At 36.8% G+C, this 12888-nt stretch overlaps 3 protein-coding genes across 16 annotated transcripts; 1 reads left to right on the top strand and 2 right to left on the bottom strand.

Annotated features, from left to right (window-relative positions):
- The first annotated feature begins 105 nt into the window (after positions 1–105).
- Positions 106–2782, top strand: LOC111303738 (peptidyl-prolyl cis-trans isomerase CYP20-1-like). Its single transcript, XM_022900153.2, has 7 exons — positions 106–262; positions 526–604; positions 1577–1624; positions 1730–1753; positions 1976–2158; positions 2258–2333; positions 2412–2782. Exons 1-7 carry the CDS (start codon positions 188–190, stop codon positions 2548–2550), a joined length of 624 nt encoding a protein of 207 aa, XP_022755888.2. The 5' UTR covers positions 106–187; the 3' UTR covers positions 2551–2782.
- A 90-nt stretch (positions 2783–2872) lies between these two features.
- Positions 2873–5540, bottom strand: ELF4-L1 (ELF4-like 1). Of its 11 annotated transcripts, none has more exons than XR_016326997.1 (4): positions 4829–5540; positions 4450–4497; positions 3273–3323; positions 2873–3180 (listed from the first exon to the last, which is right to left on the bottom strand). XR_016326997.1 is itself a non-coding variant. In XM_022900158.2 (3 exons), the coding sequence occupies exons 1-2, from the start codon at positions 5187–5189 to the stop codon at positions 4451–4453; spliced, it is 408 nt and encodes a 135-aa protein (XP_022755893.2). In that variant the 5' UTR covers positions 5190–5540; the 3' UTR covers positions 2873–3323; position 4450. The 11 variants fall into 11 exon arrangements, 4 of the variants coding, with proteins under 4 accessions (XP_022755893.2, XP_022755891.2, XP_022755890.2 ...); XR_016326998.1 differs by having other exon boundaries at positions 2873–3153; XR_016326999.1 differs by having other exon boundaries at positions 4804–5534.
- Positions 5541–5854: 314 nt separating this feature from the next.
- Positions 5855–12486, bottom strand: LOC111303737 (SMR domain-containing protein At5g58720-like). 4 transcript variants are annotated; one of them, XM_022900150.2, is made up of 11 exons: positions 11726–12486; positions 11592–11617; positions 11028–11141; positions 10072–10157; positions 8654–8886; positions 7343–7419; positions 7176–7232; positions 6875–6942; positions 6670–6776; positions 6508–6578; positions 5855–6238 (listed from the first exon to the last, which is right to left on the bottom strand). In XM_022900150.2, exons 1-11 carry the CDS (start codon positions 12330–12332, stop codon positions 6116–6118), a joined length of 1569 nt encoding a protein of 522 aa, XP_022755885.2. In that variant the 5' UTR covers positions 12333–12486; the 3' UTR covers positions 5855–6115. The 4 variants fall into 4 exon arrangements, with proteins under 4 accessions (XP_022755885.2, XP_089598767.1, XP_022755886.2 ...); XM_089742641.1 differs by having other exon boundaries at positions 6508–6575; XM_022900151.2 differs by having other exon boundaries at positions 8654–8832.
- Between the last annotated feature and the right edge of the window lie 402 nt (positions 12487–12888).

Below are 12888 nucleotides of genomic sequence, written 5' to 3'. Positions count from 1 at the left end.
ATCGCCATTGGACCCAAAGAAGCAAAACGCTGTAGAATAACATTCAAGCACACCCATCAAGCCACATGGCACACATACATTGGCTTATCAGTTTACCAGTGATATTCTTCCCCGTATATAACGCTTCTTTGCTTCTCCTATCCTCGTATTAATCACTCCGAAACTGGTAAGGCAAAAGAGTAAAGAGATGGAGAGATTAAGATCGCTGTCTCTCACTTTGCTTTGCACTTTGGTCCTTTTTGGATCTCTAACTCTCACTCAGGTTCACTTTTCTTTATGTTGTTTCCCTTTCCTTTTTAGTTCTGGGTTTTTTCTAAACTGTTGGTTATTGGGTCTTGATCTGTGAATAAAATGTGAAAATCGCTTCATATTTTGTTAAGATCGTCTGGGTTTCTTCTAATTTTCTTGACTGTTTGTTTGTTGCTTTTATTTTCTTCGTTTCACTTTGCTAATAGCATTGAGTTATATTTCTTTGTAATTAGATAGATGAATTTGATAATCAGATGTGATTACTGAAATGTTCAGGCAAAAAAGTCCAAGGAAGATTTGAAGGAAGTTACTCACAAAGTTTACTTTGATGTTGAAATTGCTGGAAAACCTGCTGGTATGCTTCAGTTTCTTACTGATGGAGTAATCACATTGGATATGTGTTATGAATTGCCCAACATTGGTTTTGTGGAAATGTTTCTGTGAATAATTTTCAGTGTTATGAATTGTTTCTGTGTTATGTGGAAATGTTTATGTGTTATGAATTGCCCAACATTGGTTATGTGGAAATGTTTCTGTGAATAATTTGCAGAAAGAGATGGATTCTCATATTTATATAATAATGGAATGCTTTTGTAAAACTAAATAACTCTTAGCTTTCTTTTATGCTATTATTTTCTAAGAGTGATTGAAAACATCATGGCATATAGTGTCTTGAAGTTTCTACAAATAAACTTCCAAAGGTGAAAAATAAAAGGGTTTTGCGATTATGAAGTGATTTAGCAGACCTGTAATATATAGCTAATATTTTGAGAAGAAACGAGGTTGTAGTTTGATATGGTGAGAGAACTCTAATATAATCATAGATTTTTTAGTAGTAGGCTAAATTACTAGTCGAGCTGTGAACTTTCTCACTTTTCTTAGGTAAGGCTTTTTACTTTTATTGTATCCAAACAAATTCTTAACTTTTAATTTGTATATTTACAGTCAAGGCCAGTTAGATTTTTTTGTTGACATGAAAGCTGACATGCCCCAAATTTTAAAATTGAAAAAAATTATTTTAAAGATTTTCTTGTTATTCAATTCAATTTTTATTCAGGCCATTTTAACTTCCAAGTGAACAAAAAAATCCAACTAGTGTTGATTGTAACAGAAATAAACATTTCTTTTCGAATAAGAATTTATTTGGATAAAAATTGAAAATTAAGTGCGTATTTGGGTACATTACTAGCATAAGAGCTTATTTTGGCAAATTTCAGGGCTTTTTTGTTATTTTAACTGTAGAAGTACTATGTTACTTCTTATTACACCACTCCTACTTCTGTTTTCAGTGTAGATAGCTAAAAGATTATTGAACTATTGTTCTCAGGTCGAATTGTCATGGGACTCTTTGGAACGACGGTGCCTAAAACAGCAGGTGTGATATTGTTATGGCTAAAATAGTGGCTTACAAGTTACATCTATATTCTTCTACACTACTAGCAATTATCTTGCTAATAAGCTTAAACTTTCTTATGTGCAGAAAATTTCCGAGCACTGTGCACAGGTATGTGAGTGATCTCCCTGATTGACCTTTGTCACTGTAAAATATTCCTAAAATGGTAACAAGAGAGCTTGTAGAGGCATAAAGATGTAATGGGTGTAGGACTCGGCAAAAGCACAAAAATGAAAATGAAAACAAAAGTGAAGCTGGTCTAGCCTTTTGTGAATGACTCGGAAACTTTTTGTTTGACATAGCATCTTTCTAAGATTGGGTTTTCCATTTCAGGGGAAAAAGGTGTTGGAAAGAGTGGGAAAGCTCTCCACTACAAAGGTAGTGCATTCCACAGGATTATTCCAAACTTCATGATACAAGGAGGTGATTTTACACTTGGTGATGGAAGAGGTGGAGAATCTATTTATGGTGAGAAATTTGCTGATGAGAATTTCAAGCTGAAGCACACTGGATCTGGTGAGCCATATGGCATTCTATCAAGTGCTATATCTAGCTTCCTTTAACGAATGACTGAATATTTGTGACAAGAACTTTTTTTTTCTTTTTTTGCTCTAGGGCTTTTGTCAATGGCAAATGCTGGTCCCGACACCAATGGCTCACAATTCTTCATTACAACTGTGAAAACCAGCTGGTAATAACGAATTCAAAATTACAACCAATAAAGATGATACCTTTTTTTTTGCTGCTAATTATCGACTACTTTCTACAGGTTGGATGGCAGGCATGTTGTATTTGGAAAGGTGCTGTCTGGAATGGATGTGGTTTACAAAATTGAAGCTGAAGGAAGGCAGAGCGGCACACCGAAGAGCAATGTTGTGATTGCTGACAGTGGTGAACTTCATCTGTAATCATCATGCTCATGTTTTGGTGGATATAAACTTGGGTGTTTTGTTATTCCAATCAAGCTGTGATGAAAACTCCCAAGATGAACATTTTATGTACTCGGGAGCTTTTCCACTTAGTTGAAGGTTACTTAGTTTAGCTGAACAAAATCATGTTTTCACATATTGTGTAGGATGGTAAACGTCACAAGCTTTTTGTTTGTTGCTGAAAAGAGACCTGTTCACTTTGGCCCTCTAAGTGTACGATAAACGGCTCGATCTATCCAAGTAAGATTGTTCAAAAATAAGCCACTGTTCTTAATCTTAAAAACATATTTAAAATTGACAATGCATCAAATATAAATTCATCGTAATCAAGAGCCAAATACATTTAAACTTAAGTCAGCAACAGAATCCGGGTAAATATATATCTAACACAAGAGTTAGGGAATTGGCATCCCTAGACTCTAGCTGATTGAGAATGCCCCATGAAACAATATAACAAAAGGGTGCTACTGAAACGTTCCCAACTTCTCAAAACATTGGCATTGGTGCATTTTTCTGTTGACACTTTAAGCGAAGCAATGCTCACCTTTCCCAATCTCTCCCTCTTGTGAAACTTTCTCACTTCTATTTTTCAGGAGGACAAGAAATGCACTGTTCAATGGCATTAAGATGACAAATTACCAATGAACAGACACAATAAGCTACATTTATCACCAGATAACCAGGTTTTTGGAATTGACTACCTGCTTCTGTAGATGAAAATGCTGAGGAGCTTGGCAGCATGACTTAAGATCCTATGCAAGTCAAATGCAGTAACAGTATGAAAGGTTAAACATCTCCATGAGCTGAGGATAGTGCTGTGCACTGAATTGATGGTAATCAGAAAATTTGTTTAAGTTCATCAACATTTGATTGTGCTATCAAAACAACACAAAAATGGTGATCATATATGTATGAATTAAAGTAATAACCAATGAGAAATACTATTATTCTTTCAGAATGGAGTAGGGGTCATCTATATATTGGGATCCTACAATGACTTCCTTAGTACAACAAAAGTTCACCTCGTGATGAAGAATGAAATGATTCATTATTACAATTAGATAGGCGAAAAGAAGATCAAATTAGAGAAATAACAGTTGAAGAAGTAGGATGATCTTGGTGAACAGAAAATATGTCTAGCATCATAGAATTGGATTAGTGAATAAGTTGTTGACTGTAGCATAGTAGGAGAGGACATGGTGAGAATAACGTGTGGGGCTGAAGTAAATATATGTGTATTATACACCAAAATCAGCCTTCACCCTGGTTTCCGAACACTTCCAGAAGAAAAAGGCCGTTGCCAGCAAACTTCAGCTCCCACCTCAACCAATAGCCTGTAACCAGAATTAATGAATTATGCTATGACCTCAGCGTCCATCCACCCTGAACTTCCACAAGAACATCTTTATCTTCCCAAAATTATCTCATGAACTCAACATTATTCCTCACCACCCTCAGCTTCCGCATGCACAATATATCTAAATATCGTTTTCCTGGTACTGATAATGCCTTGTCTACAATTAACCAATCTTCCACCACTTGCCAAATTAGTCCTCTTTGACCTCATCGGAAACCACCACATGATATCTCCTTCATATCCATAAGCAAAAGCACCAAACTAGTCCATTGCAACCATTACCTCACCTTGACCACCAATATCTTTACCATCACTTCTATCTTCCACCTCACCTAGTCCACCGCTCACCTTCAGAGAGTGAAAACTTTTCACAAAGATATAAGAATAAAAGATTGGTACCGTTAAGAAAATGTGAATGAGCTTTGCTGCTATGATCCCGACGATATCCGCCCATCAACCAATCAGTGAAATTTGCAAAACAGTACAAAAATTAAGACAAATTTCAAACAGAAGAAAAATACCTCATATTCGTCTGCGGGGTGGATTAAACAGACAAGGAAGTCCCGCAGCTATAACATAACAAACAAAACAAACACAAGATAAGCATAAACCATCATCAGCTTAACATTAACCTTAAAAAGTTAAAACCGGGTTCGATCAGAGATCAGTTCACAAATGACTTTCACCAAAAGACACGATAACTTGACTCATAAACCTTGAACAAACGCCTGAAACTGAAAACTTCTATTGAACAAAACAAACGACACCCTGACACAAACAAAACGGCATAGTTTTTATTAATCCTGAATGACACCATGACGACAGAAGACCAAACCTTAAACAGAAGATAAAGCTGAAAGTTTTTCGAAAATTACTAGAAATCAGTTCAATAGCGCCTACCGTCCGCCTTCCAGTTCCCGATCCTCTTTCGTTGACGAACAATGTCCGAGAAATTGACTGACAAATCGGAGTAAATCTCGAGAACCTTGGAGATGTTCCCGTTGATCTCCTGTATCAATCCGACGTTCTTAACGAGATTATCGGGAATCTTCGACTGGTGATTCTCGTTTACTTTCTGGATGAGTTCCCGATTCTGATCCAGTACAACCTGTACCTGCTTAAAGCTCTTGGTCAGCGTATCCCAGACCTCCACATCACAGTCCTCACTCTTCGTATCATCTCCATCTCCGTCATCGAATCCGTTCGCCTTCTCGGCTCCATTATTGAAACGCTTGATTTTGGTCCTACTGATGTCGGCCATAGTAGCCTCCACCGGAAATGAAATTTCAAACCGTCGTTCTTATGATACAATGTAAATTTTATTTTTTTCTTTGTTTCTCTGTCTCCAATATATATCTTCTGGTAAGAGAGAAAACGGGGCGGTGATGGAGCGACCAGTCGGCAATGGCGGTTTTTTTGTCTATGATGGTAATGAATGACGGTCAAGTTTGTTGGATATAGAGTGGAATTGCATGTTTTGGGGAGAAATATGATTGGTCTGTAAAAGAGGGAGTTATGACAGACTTTGTGAGGATAGATAAGCTTATTCCTTGTCGTACGTTTATTTTATTTCTTGAGATATTTTACAATCTGATTGAGAGCTGGCATTGGACGACTCCAGGAATAAATAAATAAATATCTACCATCAAACATGTACAGAAGAAAAAAATATATTTGGGTCCAGCTGTAAGTGAGCTGTACTTCCACCTGAAAGCGCTTGGAATCTCAATAAACCGACCGACGTACGCCAAGTTAAAAGGTTATCATTGTCTGAAGCAGCGTTTCCATGACCCCAGATTAACCTGATTTATGTAGCACTGTACATTTTATTAGAATTTCATTGGAAGAAAAACCCAAAAAAAAAAACAGGCTACGATTTCACTGGCAGCAAGAACAGGACATGTCCCCAAAATATTGAGGTTCTAATTAAAGTCAAAAGAACATAGTCTATGTTTATTAAGCAATGTACAGGTATGATTTCGCTAAACTCAACATACAGGAACATGGAAGCTTCATCTTCGAGAAGCTTTCACCTACCTATAGAGAATACATGGACTTGTATAAATATACATATGAACACCTGATAGCTGGTGTTAAAACACCACATTAACCATTTTACATTACATCCGAGTCTTTCTTATACAGGGGGTGACGAGAAAAACATGTGGTTGATATTACAAAATTAATTTACTCGGTGTCACTATCGGAATCTAAAAAGCTGAACTCTCTGTATTGGTCAACCTTAACTAGCACAGTTCCGCAGTTCTCTTCACTCCACTGAATACCTTCCTTCTCAAGAAGCTTCATGACCTGCATGCACCAATTGGCATAAATTACTTGACAATGGAAAGAAAATAACTACATAGTACTCCAAACACGGGCATAAAGCAAAAAGCTTGCAATGAAGAAATGGATGGAAGTTTAACATAATCAGTCAAAGACATTTAAACCACATATAATCTTCCAAAACATCCACATTAACAATTTCCAAATTAGTCAACAAAAAGCTTTCTGATTTTTTGTATTAATTTACTGCAGATAGGACATATGGCTGAATCTGGGATGATTTAAATCCATACCGACTGTTTCAGTTTTGACTTCCCCATACCATGCGTCCCACATCCAGTGATAACCCTCAGAGTCCGAACCGCTGGAGCACAAGAAGGTAACTAATAAGTAGAACTACATCACAAACACACACACAATCTCGCATAACCATTAGGTCTAAGAAAAAAGCTTACAAGGAACATGGGTTCCAAATAGAAGATGCAGTTTCAAAAGTCTCATCGCTTGTTTGACATGTTGCCCATGCAAATCAATTGTTATCACATTTTCAAAGCCTTTGTTCCTGCAAAGACAGATAATGATTAGTTCATATCACCACAAAAAAGAAAATAGAGTCAATGAGAGAATACTTCTTATTCAGTTAGTTATTCGAGGACTAACCTAGCTTCAAATATATCCTGGCTTGCCCTTTCATCTGCTTCCCTGGCCAATTTAGTCTGTATCTTCCCCTACTCAGATGCAAGGTATCATGTCAGCATGTGATTCTAAAGCAACCCCCGGCCACAAATTTGACATAAGACATGATATTGATGCCAACCAGAAAAGAAGAAAAGCAAACATTGTGGGGATATTATCCCCAGTTCTCATTGTTGCTTCATTGCCACTTTCTCCTTCTCTAAAATTTACCAATATATATGTAACATGTGATTCACAATGTTCTACCCCCAAGTAGAATACACACCTGATTAGAAAGATAAGCAGAATAACCCCATTCCCCCTTTGAATAAGCTGTAGCAGCCTGTAAAAGAATGTTCGTCAAATAGTTACCAAAAGTTATATGAAGTATAAAACTTCAAACTGGATATCGCATCTATATCAAAGATAAAAGAAATGCTATAAACATCATACCTTTTGATGGTATGATCTCATGGAATCCCAATGCTCTTTAGCAGTCTTTCTAAATTCGTGATATTCATCTCCCATAGCTACAATTCCAGGAAATTTGAATTGTAAAGAAAAAGAGATTGCCAACAAGTGCAAAAACTTATATGAGGATATTTTGGAAAATGGTTGAAAATATAGGTGAAAAAGGAAACCAAAATAAAATGATTTCAACCCCAAAAAAACTACATTTAATCAAGAACCTTCCCAAAATTTTGCCTTTTCTTTTCCTTTTCTTTTCTAGTGACCTAACCACTTTTTGCATATTTTTAGGTTTTCATTTCTCGAAATTGGGGGGGGGGGGGGGGGGAGGGAGTTTCAAAGTAGTTTTGAGAACTTGTATATTAAAATTATGGCTTAGATAAGTATTTTAACTCGTACTTGCTACTATTGTGTCTAAACCTTAGTAGCTAGAACCAACAACAACAAGCTAAGCCTTACATCCCATAACTCTAGGTTCGATTGTATAAAAGGCCAAAAATGGAAATCATGTTAGGTCGTAGTTTTGAATCTTCTTGTGCCACTCATTTCTATAAAAACAACCTTTTTATCAACTTCCTTAACCCTCATATCATTTCTTATTACTTGCAACCACATCCTTCTTGGTCTACCTCTAGAAGTTTTGGTCTTTTCCAAATCCAAAAGCTCATTTCTCTTAACTAGTGCACAGATAAGCCTATGTTTCACATGTCCAAACCATCTCAAACGACCCTTTCTCATCTTCTCCTCAATTCAGACTAACCTAATTTTCCTCGAATCTCTTCATTTCTAATTTTGTCTCTTCTAGTCTTAGCACCCATCCATCTAAACATACTCATCTCAGCTACACTCATTTTCTTCTCATGTTGTTTCTTAACGGCCTAAAACTCAGTCCCATATATCAATGCAAGGCTTAAAACTGTTTTATACAACTTTGCCTTTAACTTTAAATGTATATTGCAATCACACAACACACCAGACACACTTCGTCACCTCACTTATCCTGCTTGAATCCTATTATTTAAATCCCTTTCTATCTCAACAAGAGAAAATTATCATGAGAATAAATGTTTCAATGCTAATGTCCTCCCTAATATACCTGTGACTATTAAGGAAAAGGTAATTAATATTTGAGGTCTTAATGAAATGAAGTAATGCACTTGTAACAAAGATGCTCAATTAAAACGTAGTGGTAGGACTTCAAAGTAAGACTTTTATAGTGATATTCATAATCCAACTTCAAAAGCAACAGTCACATGTACTAACAAACAAAGCATGAGAAAATTATCATGAGAATACCATAGATATCCTGCTGAGGCTCTGCAACACTAGATGTACAAACATCAATCCCAGGTCCCAATGACTGCAACTTCTTGACTACATTCCTCCAATGCATTATGCTAGGTTTTTGTTTGGAACTCTTGGGGATGTTAAATAAAGAATCCAACACCTCCTGAGGGAGATTCAACACGTTACTCCTTGGGCAAGATGGTAGCAGAGTGTCAGAACTAGCAATAACCTTTGAGTAATTCCTAAAATTAAAGAGGGGGGAAAAGCCTAATATTTCAAGACCTGGTTTTTGATAATTAAGATCCTTAAATTACGAGCAATCAAATTTAAAGCAAACATACAAAAACTTTGGCTCTAACATGAGAGATCTAATATTCAAACATGACATTGATATTGGAGATGCAGCAGAGTTATCTCAACCAAAAGTAATTCTTAGCTATGACTGTATTGCCAGTATGGAACACAGTTTATATGCAATGCAAGAGAAAGTCCACCACAAGTGGTACATACTACTTTTACACCACACTAAGAAATGACTTCAAGAGCTTATTTTTTATACCACAATTCAAGGAAATTGTTACCCCACTGATCTCTCTCTTACAAGAATTGTTTCTAACATAAATGATCTTATTCTTCAAGATTATGAATGAAATAGCTGGAAATCATTTGACAGTGCGAGGGCCAAAGCTCTGCTTCGGTCCACCACCTGGGGGATTTATAAGGGGGTTTTTGTTTGTTTTTTCAGTAGTTTTCTTAGTTCTCTAAGGTATTCCTGCAACGGTTCCATAGAGATCTTCTAAAGACAACCCGAGAAGTTAGAAAGAGGAAGACAGAAACTTGAAGGAGAAAGCCGAAGGAAAAAAGAACTAGGAAGGACAGCCTTAAAGATACTAAGAGCTTTTTAAGGATTAAAGCGTTCTAAAGTTGATGCCAGGCTTAACCGTCCGCCTATCGACAATCCTTCTGCTGTGAGACAGAAGAAAGATGAGAGGAATACATCCTGACTTCTGGGTACGTCGGAAACATCTGAACATTAGACTACGACAAAACAGACGGAAAGTATAAGATGTTCAAGTTTCTTATAACTCCGGGGCTAACAAGAAGAAAGGGATCTATGGTGCTCTATAAGTGCTTGTTAGATGGGTTAAGACGTATTTGGCTTAGTTCCGTTCTATACCTGGAAGAAGATAAGGGAACTGGAAGGGAGTACTACCTATGCAGGGGGTAGGGCTTAGAATCCGACTTATAGAGGTAGGGATCAAGTCTCATTTGGGTGAGTCAAGTTTCTGGGAGGTAGCTTTCCCATCCTTGTTTAAGTCTCTTATGCTATTATAACACAACGTCTATGTGAGAAGAATTTCTAAAACAACACTGAAAAGAATAACCAAGTAAAACAATCAAGGACAATGACGGACAGAATAAATTACCTGCAACCAAAGCCCACTGACCCTATACCATCTTGAAGTTCACTTTCTGATGAATTGGACATGCAATCAGGTGCCCTATCTGTTAACTGTTTGAAAATTTATAGATCACTTTATGTGGAATAGGATGAAATGTAAATACTTCAGAACATAGAATTTTTAAAATTAAAGCAGAAGAAGTAATGGAAATTATAAAGAACCGTTAAAACAAAAATGCTACACAATTATAATAACATGCATTCTCCAGTGCTCTCTCTGTTGTCCAAAAAAAGGGGCGTTTTCTCAGTTTTCATCCCATCATTGACTAACTAAAAGAATTTACATACAAAATCAATGTTCCCTTCAGTGCTTTGTCTGTTTTCGAAAAGCAGGGGGCATTTTCTCAGTTTTCATTCCATCTCTGACTAACTAAAAGAATTTACACACGATATTAATGTTCCCTTCAGTTACATTTAGTTTGCAATTCAAAAATGTCCTTGACTTCAAAGCCTCAACTAACTCTCCTCTGAAGGTCAAAACCTCAGGCTTAGTATAAGAAACAATTAACCATCAGATAGAACAATAACACTTTGTTTGGTAGGAAGGAAAGAAAGGGGAAAGGAAGGAGAAAGTTTTAATATGTCGGCATATTCACTCTGAGTCTATTCTGTTGAGCTAAATAACATGTGCTATTCTTTATTTCAACCTGAAGGAAGATTTTAACCAAACCAAAAATAGAGAGTGGTTTCTCTCTGAGTCACCACTGCCCCTCTTAATAAAATAGTAAGCATTCTAATAAAACTGAAACCAGATACTCCCAACCACAACACCTTAATTCCATCAAAATCTAGAAGACTACAACTGCTCTAGCAACAGGAAATAATACCAATTTGATGAATACATTATGTTATAAACAGAATGAGGGAACTGATATAGAAATTTTGAAACATTCATTAAGGATCGAAATTCGTATTACTTACATGGTCAGCAAATTCACTGAGGAATCCTGTATCTTGTCTATTGTTCACATTGCCATTATACTTCTTGGATTGTTCATAGAAGGAAGCAGATAAATCCAGCAATGCGTCCAAAGCCTGGAAAGACAGAATACACTGAATATAATGGCATTCTTCAAAAAGATGACAAAGCAGAAATAAGCATACCATCAAACTAAAGTACCAACAAGCTATATTCCAATAGCTTAGGCCTTCCACTTGTTTCCAAGTGTGTCAAGTAAGATTGACCTTAAGAACTCATTTATCCAGAGGGAAAGAGAATTAAACAACTAAAGTCAACCTACTCAAACCCTTTGTGAATCAAGTAACCCAATTTCCAATTGCCTTTCTTCTGGGTGATAAACAATTTATATGCAAAGAATCCAGATCTTTAGAAATGCCGTTGTGTGGATAGAAATTAGTAAATTTTCATCAATGAACCATCCATTTTCCTTACTTATTTCATCAATGACTATGAAACTGGTTCACAGTTTATAATATATCAAAATCAACAAAGAAAGTAACTTCAGAATTTGAGACTCACAATACCTTCTCCACATTGTATCCACACTGACCTGCAAAAATAAAAATTTTGGTCATTCAATGTGAAAAAGATAAAACTTTATTCTCAAAACTTCTTCATACTAACAAAATCACAAAAAATAAAGAATAAAAAATCTCACATAAAACATCTCGAACAACAGCCACGCCAAGTTCACTCTCGTCTCCAAGCATTGAGAATAAGAACTGCTCCGCCTCTTTTTTCACCAACACCGATCTCGCCGCCGCCTCTGCGGCCGAGTCCCGCCGTGGTCTTGCCTTAACGTACTCTTTCCCGAGAACCGTCGAAACCGTCCCCGTTGCCGCCACCACTCGCTTCTGCTGCTTTCCACCTCTGCATCGTCCCCTCAAGCTATTCGGATTCTGTGTGCAAACCGTTTCGGCAAAATCCGACCCAGATGAACCCGACGAAGACGACCCACTAGAGATCGAGCTCGTCGACGGCTCCGGGTCTTCACTTTCGTTATCGTTATCAATCAAATTGGATAGCATTTCCGCCGCTTTTTCCAAAACGCCTTTGGCTTGGTTATAAGCTGACGTGGCTTGTTCTAGAGAGATCGAACAAAAGGCTTTCATTAACGAGTTGAGAGACTTTTTTTGTTCTTCATTGTCTTCTTCCTCTCGCCGCAAATCCTGCTGACCTGATGTGCCACGTGACGAATCGTTGACCGCAGGCGTTTTCTTCGCACGTGATCGCTTCTTCTTCTTCTTCGTCGCCGTGTGCTTCATTATCTGAGAATCGTGAAGCCCTAATTCCGACGAAGAAGATGAAGAAAAGGGATGAAAGTGAAGAGAAAAGTTGGATTTTAGGGGCTAAAGAGGGGTTTTCTGAAAATAAACAGGAGCTGAAATTGGGAAGGGGTTTTTCTTTAGGGCACAGGACAAAGAATTGGGATTCTCTCACCCCACCTGCTTTTAAAGGAATCTGATTTTTTTACGAAACATAAAAAATCTAATTTTACCGTTACTGACTCTCTTTCTTTCTCTTTGCTTGGGAATTGGGATTAAATTTACCGTTTGATGGTTAAATACTTAAATGTGATTGGACAACGTGGCCTACTTAGATTCACATAACCGCCGTAATATTAAGAGGTTAAATTTCGATCTAATTTTTTTTAACAAAGCAAAGATTATATTACAAAAGATAAATTTTTGTTTTGCATGTATAAAAAAAAATTACTTTTTTTAAATAAAAAATATTTACTCGGATAAAGATACCCGGATTAGGAGGACATAACTTCTCGTTTAGTGATTAAAGTTAAATATCTGATAATTTCAATTAAAA

Source organism: Durio zibethinus, chromosome 13 (genome assembly GCF_047325235.1).
Source record: "Durio zibethinus cultivar Kanyao isolate XHJ-2024 chromosome 13, ASM4732523v1, whole genome shotgun sequence".
In the NCBI taxonomy this organism is placed as follows: Eukaryota; Viridiplantae; Streptophyta; class Magnoliopsida; order Malvales; family Malvaceae; genus Durio; species Durio zibethinus.
Note: the sequence above shows the minus strand (reverse complement) of the source record. Positions and strands in the feature narration are given on the sequence as shown.

Excerpts from the sequence above, each read along its gene's own strand:
- LOC111303738 (XM_022900153.2), top strand. The coding sequence starts at position 188 with ATGGAGAGATTAAGATCGCTGTCTCTCACTTTGCTTTGCACTTTGGTC. Across the intron at positions 263-525 it reads GATCTCTAACTCTCACTCAG|GCAAAAAAGTCCAAGGAAGA; the intron begins GTTCACTTTTCT and ends TGAAATGTTCAG. Across the intron at positions 1,625-1,729 it reads GACGGTGCCTAAAACAGCAG|AAAATTTCCGAGCACTGTGC; the intron begins GTGTGATATTGT and ends TCTTATGTGCAG.
- ELF4-L1 (XM_022900158.2), bottom strand. The coding sequence starts at position 5,189 with ATGGCCGACATCAGTAGGACCAAAATCAAGCGTTTCAATAATGGAGCC. Across the intron at positions 4,498-4,828 it reads CGGGAACTGGAAGGCGGACG|CTGCGGGACTTCCTTGTCTG; the intron begins GTAGGCGCTATT and ends GTTATGTTATAG.
- LOC111303737 (XM_022900150.2), bottom strand. The coding sequence starts at position 12,332 with ATGAAGCACACGGCGACGAAGAAGAAGAAGAAGCGATCACGTGCGAAG. Across the intron at positions 11,618-11,725 it reads TGTTGTTCGAGATGTTTTAT|GTCAGTGTGGATACAATGTG; the intron begins GTGAGATTTTTT and ends TTATTTTTGCAG. Across the intron at positions 7,420-8,653 it reads GCCTCAGCAGGATATCTATG|CTATGGGAGATGAATATCAC; the intron begins GTATTCTCATGA and ends CTGGAATTGTAG.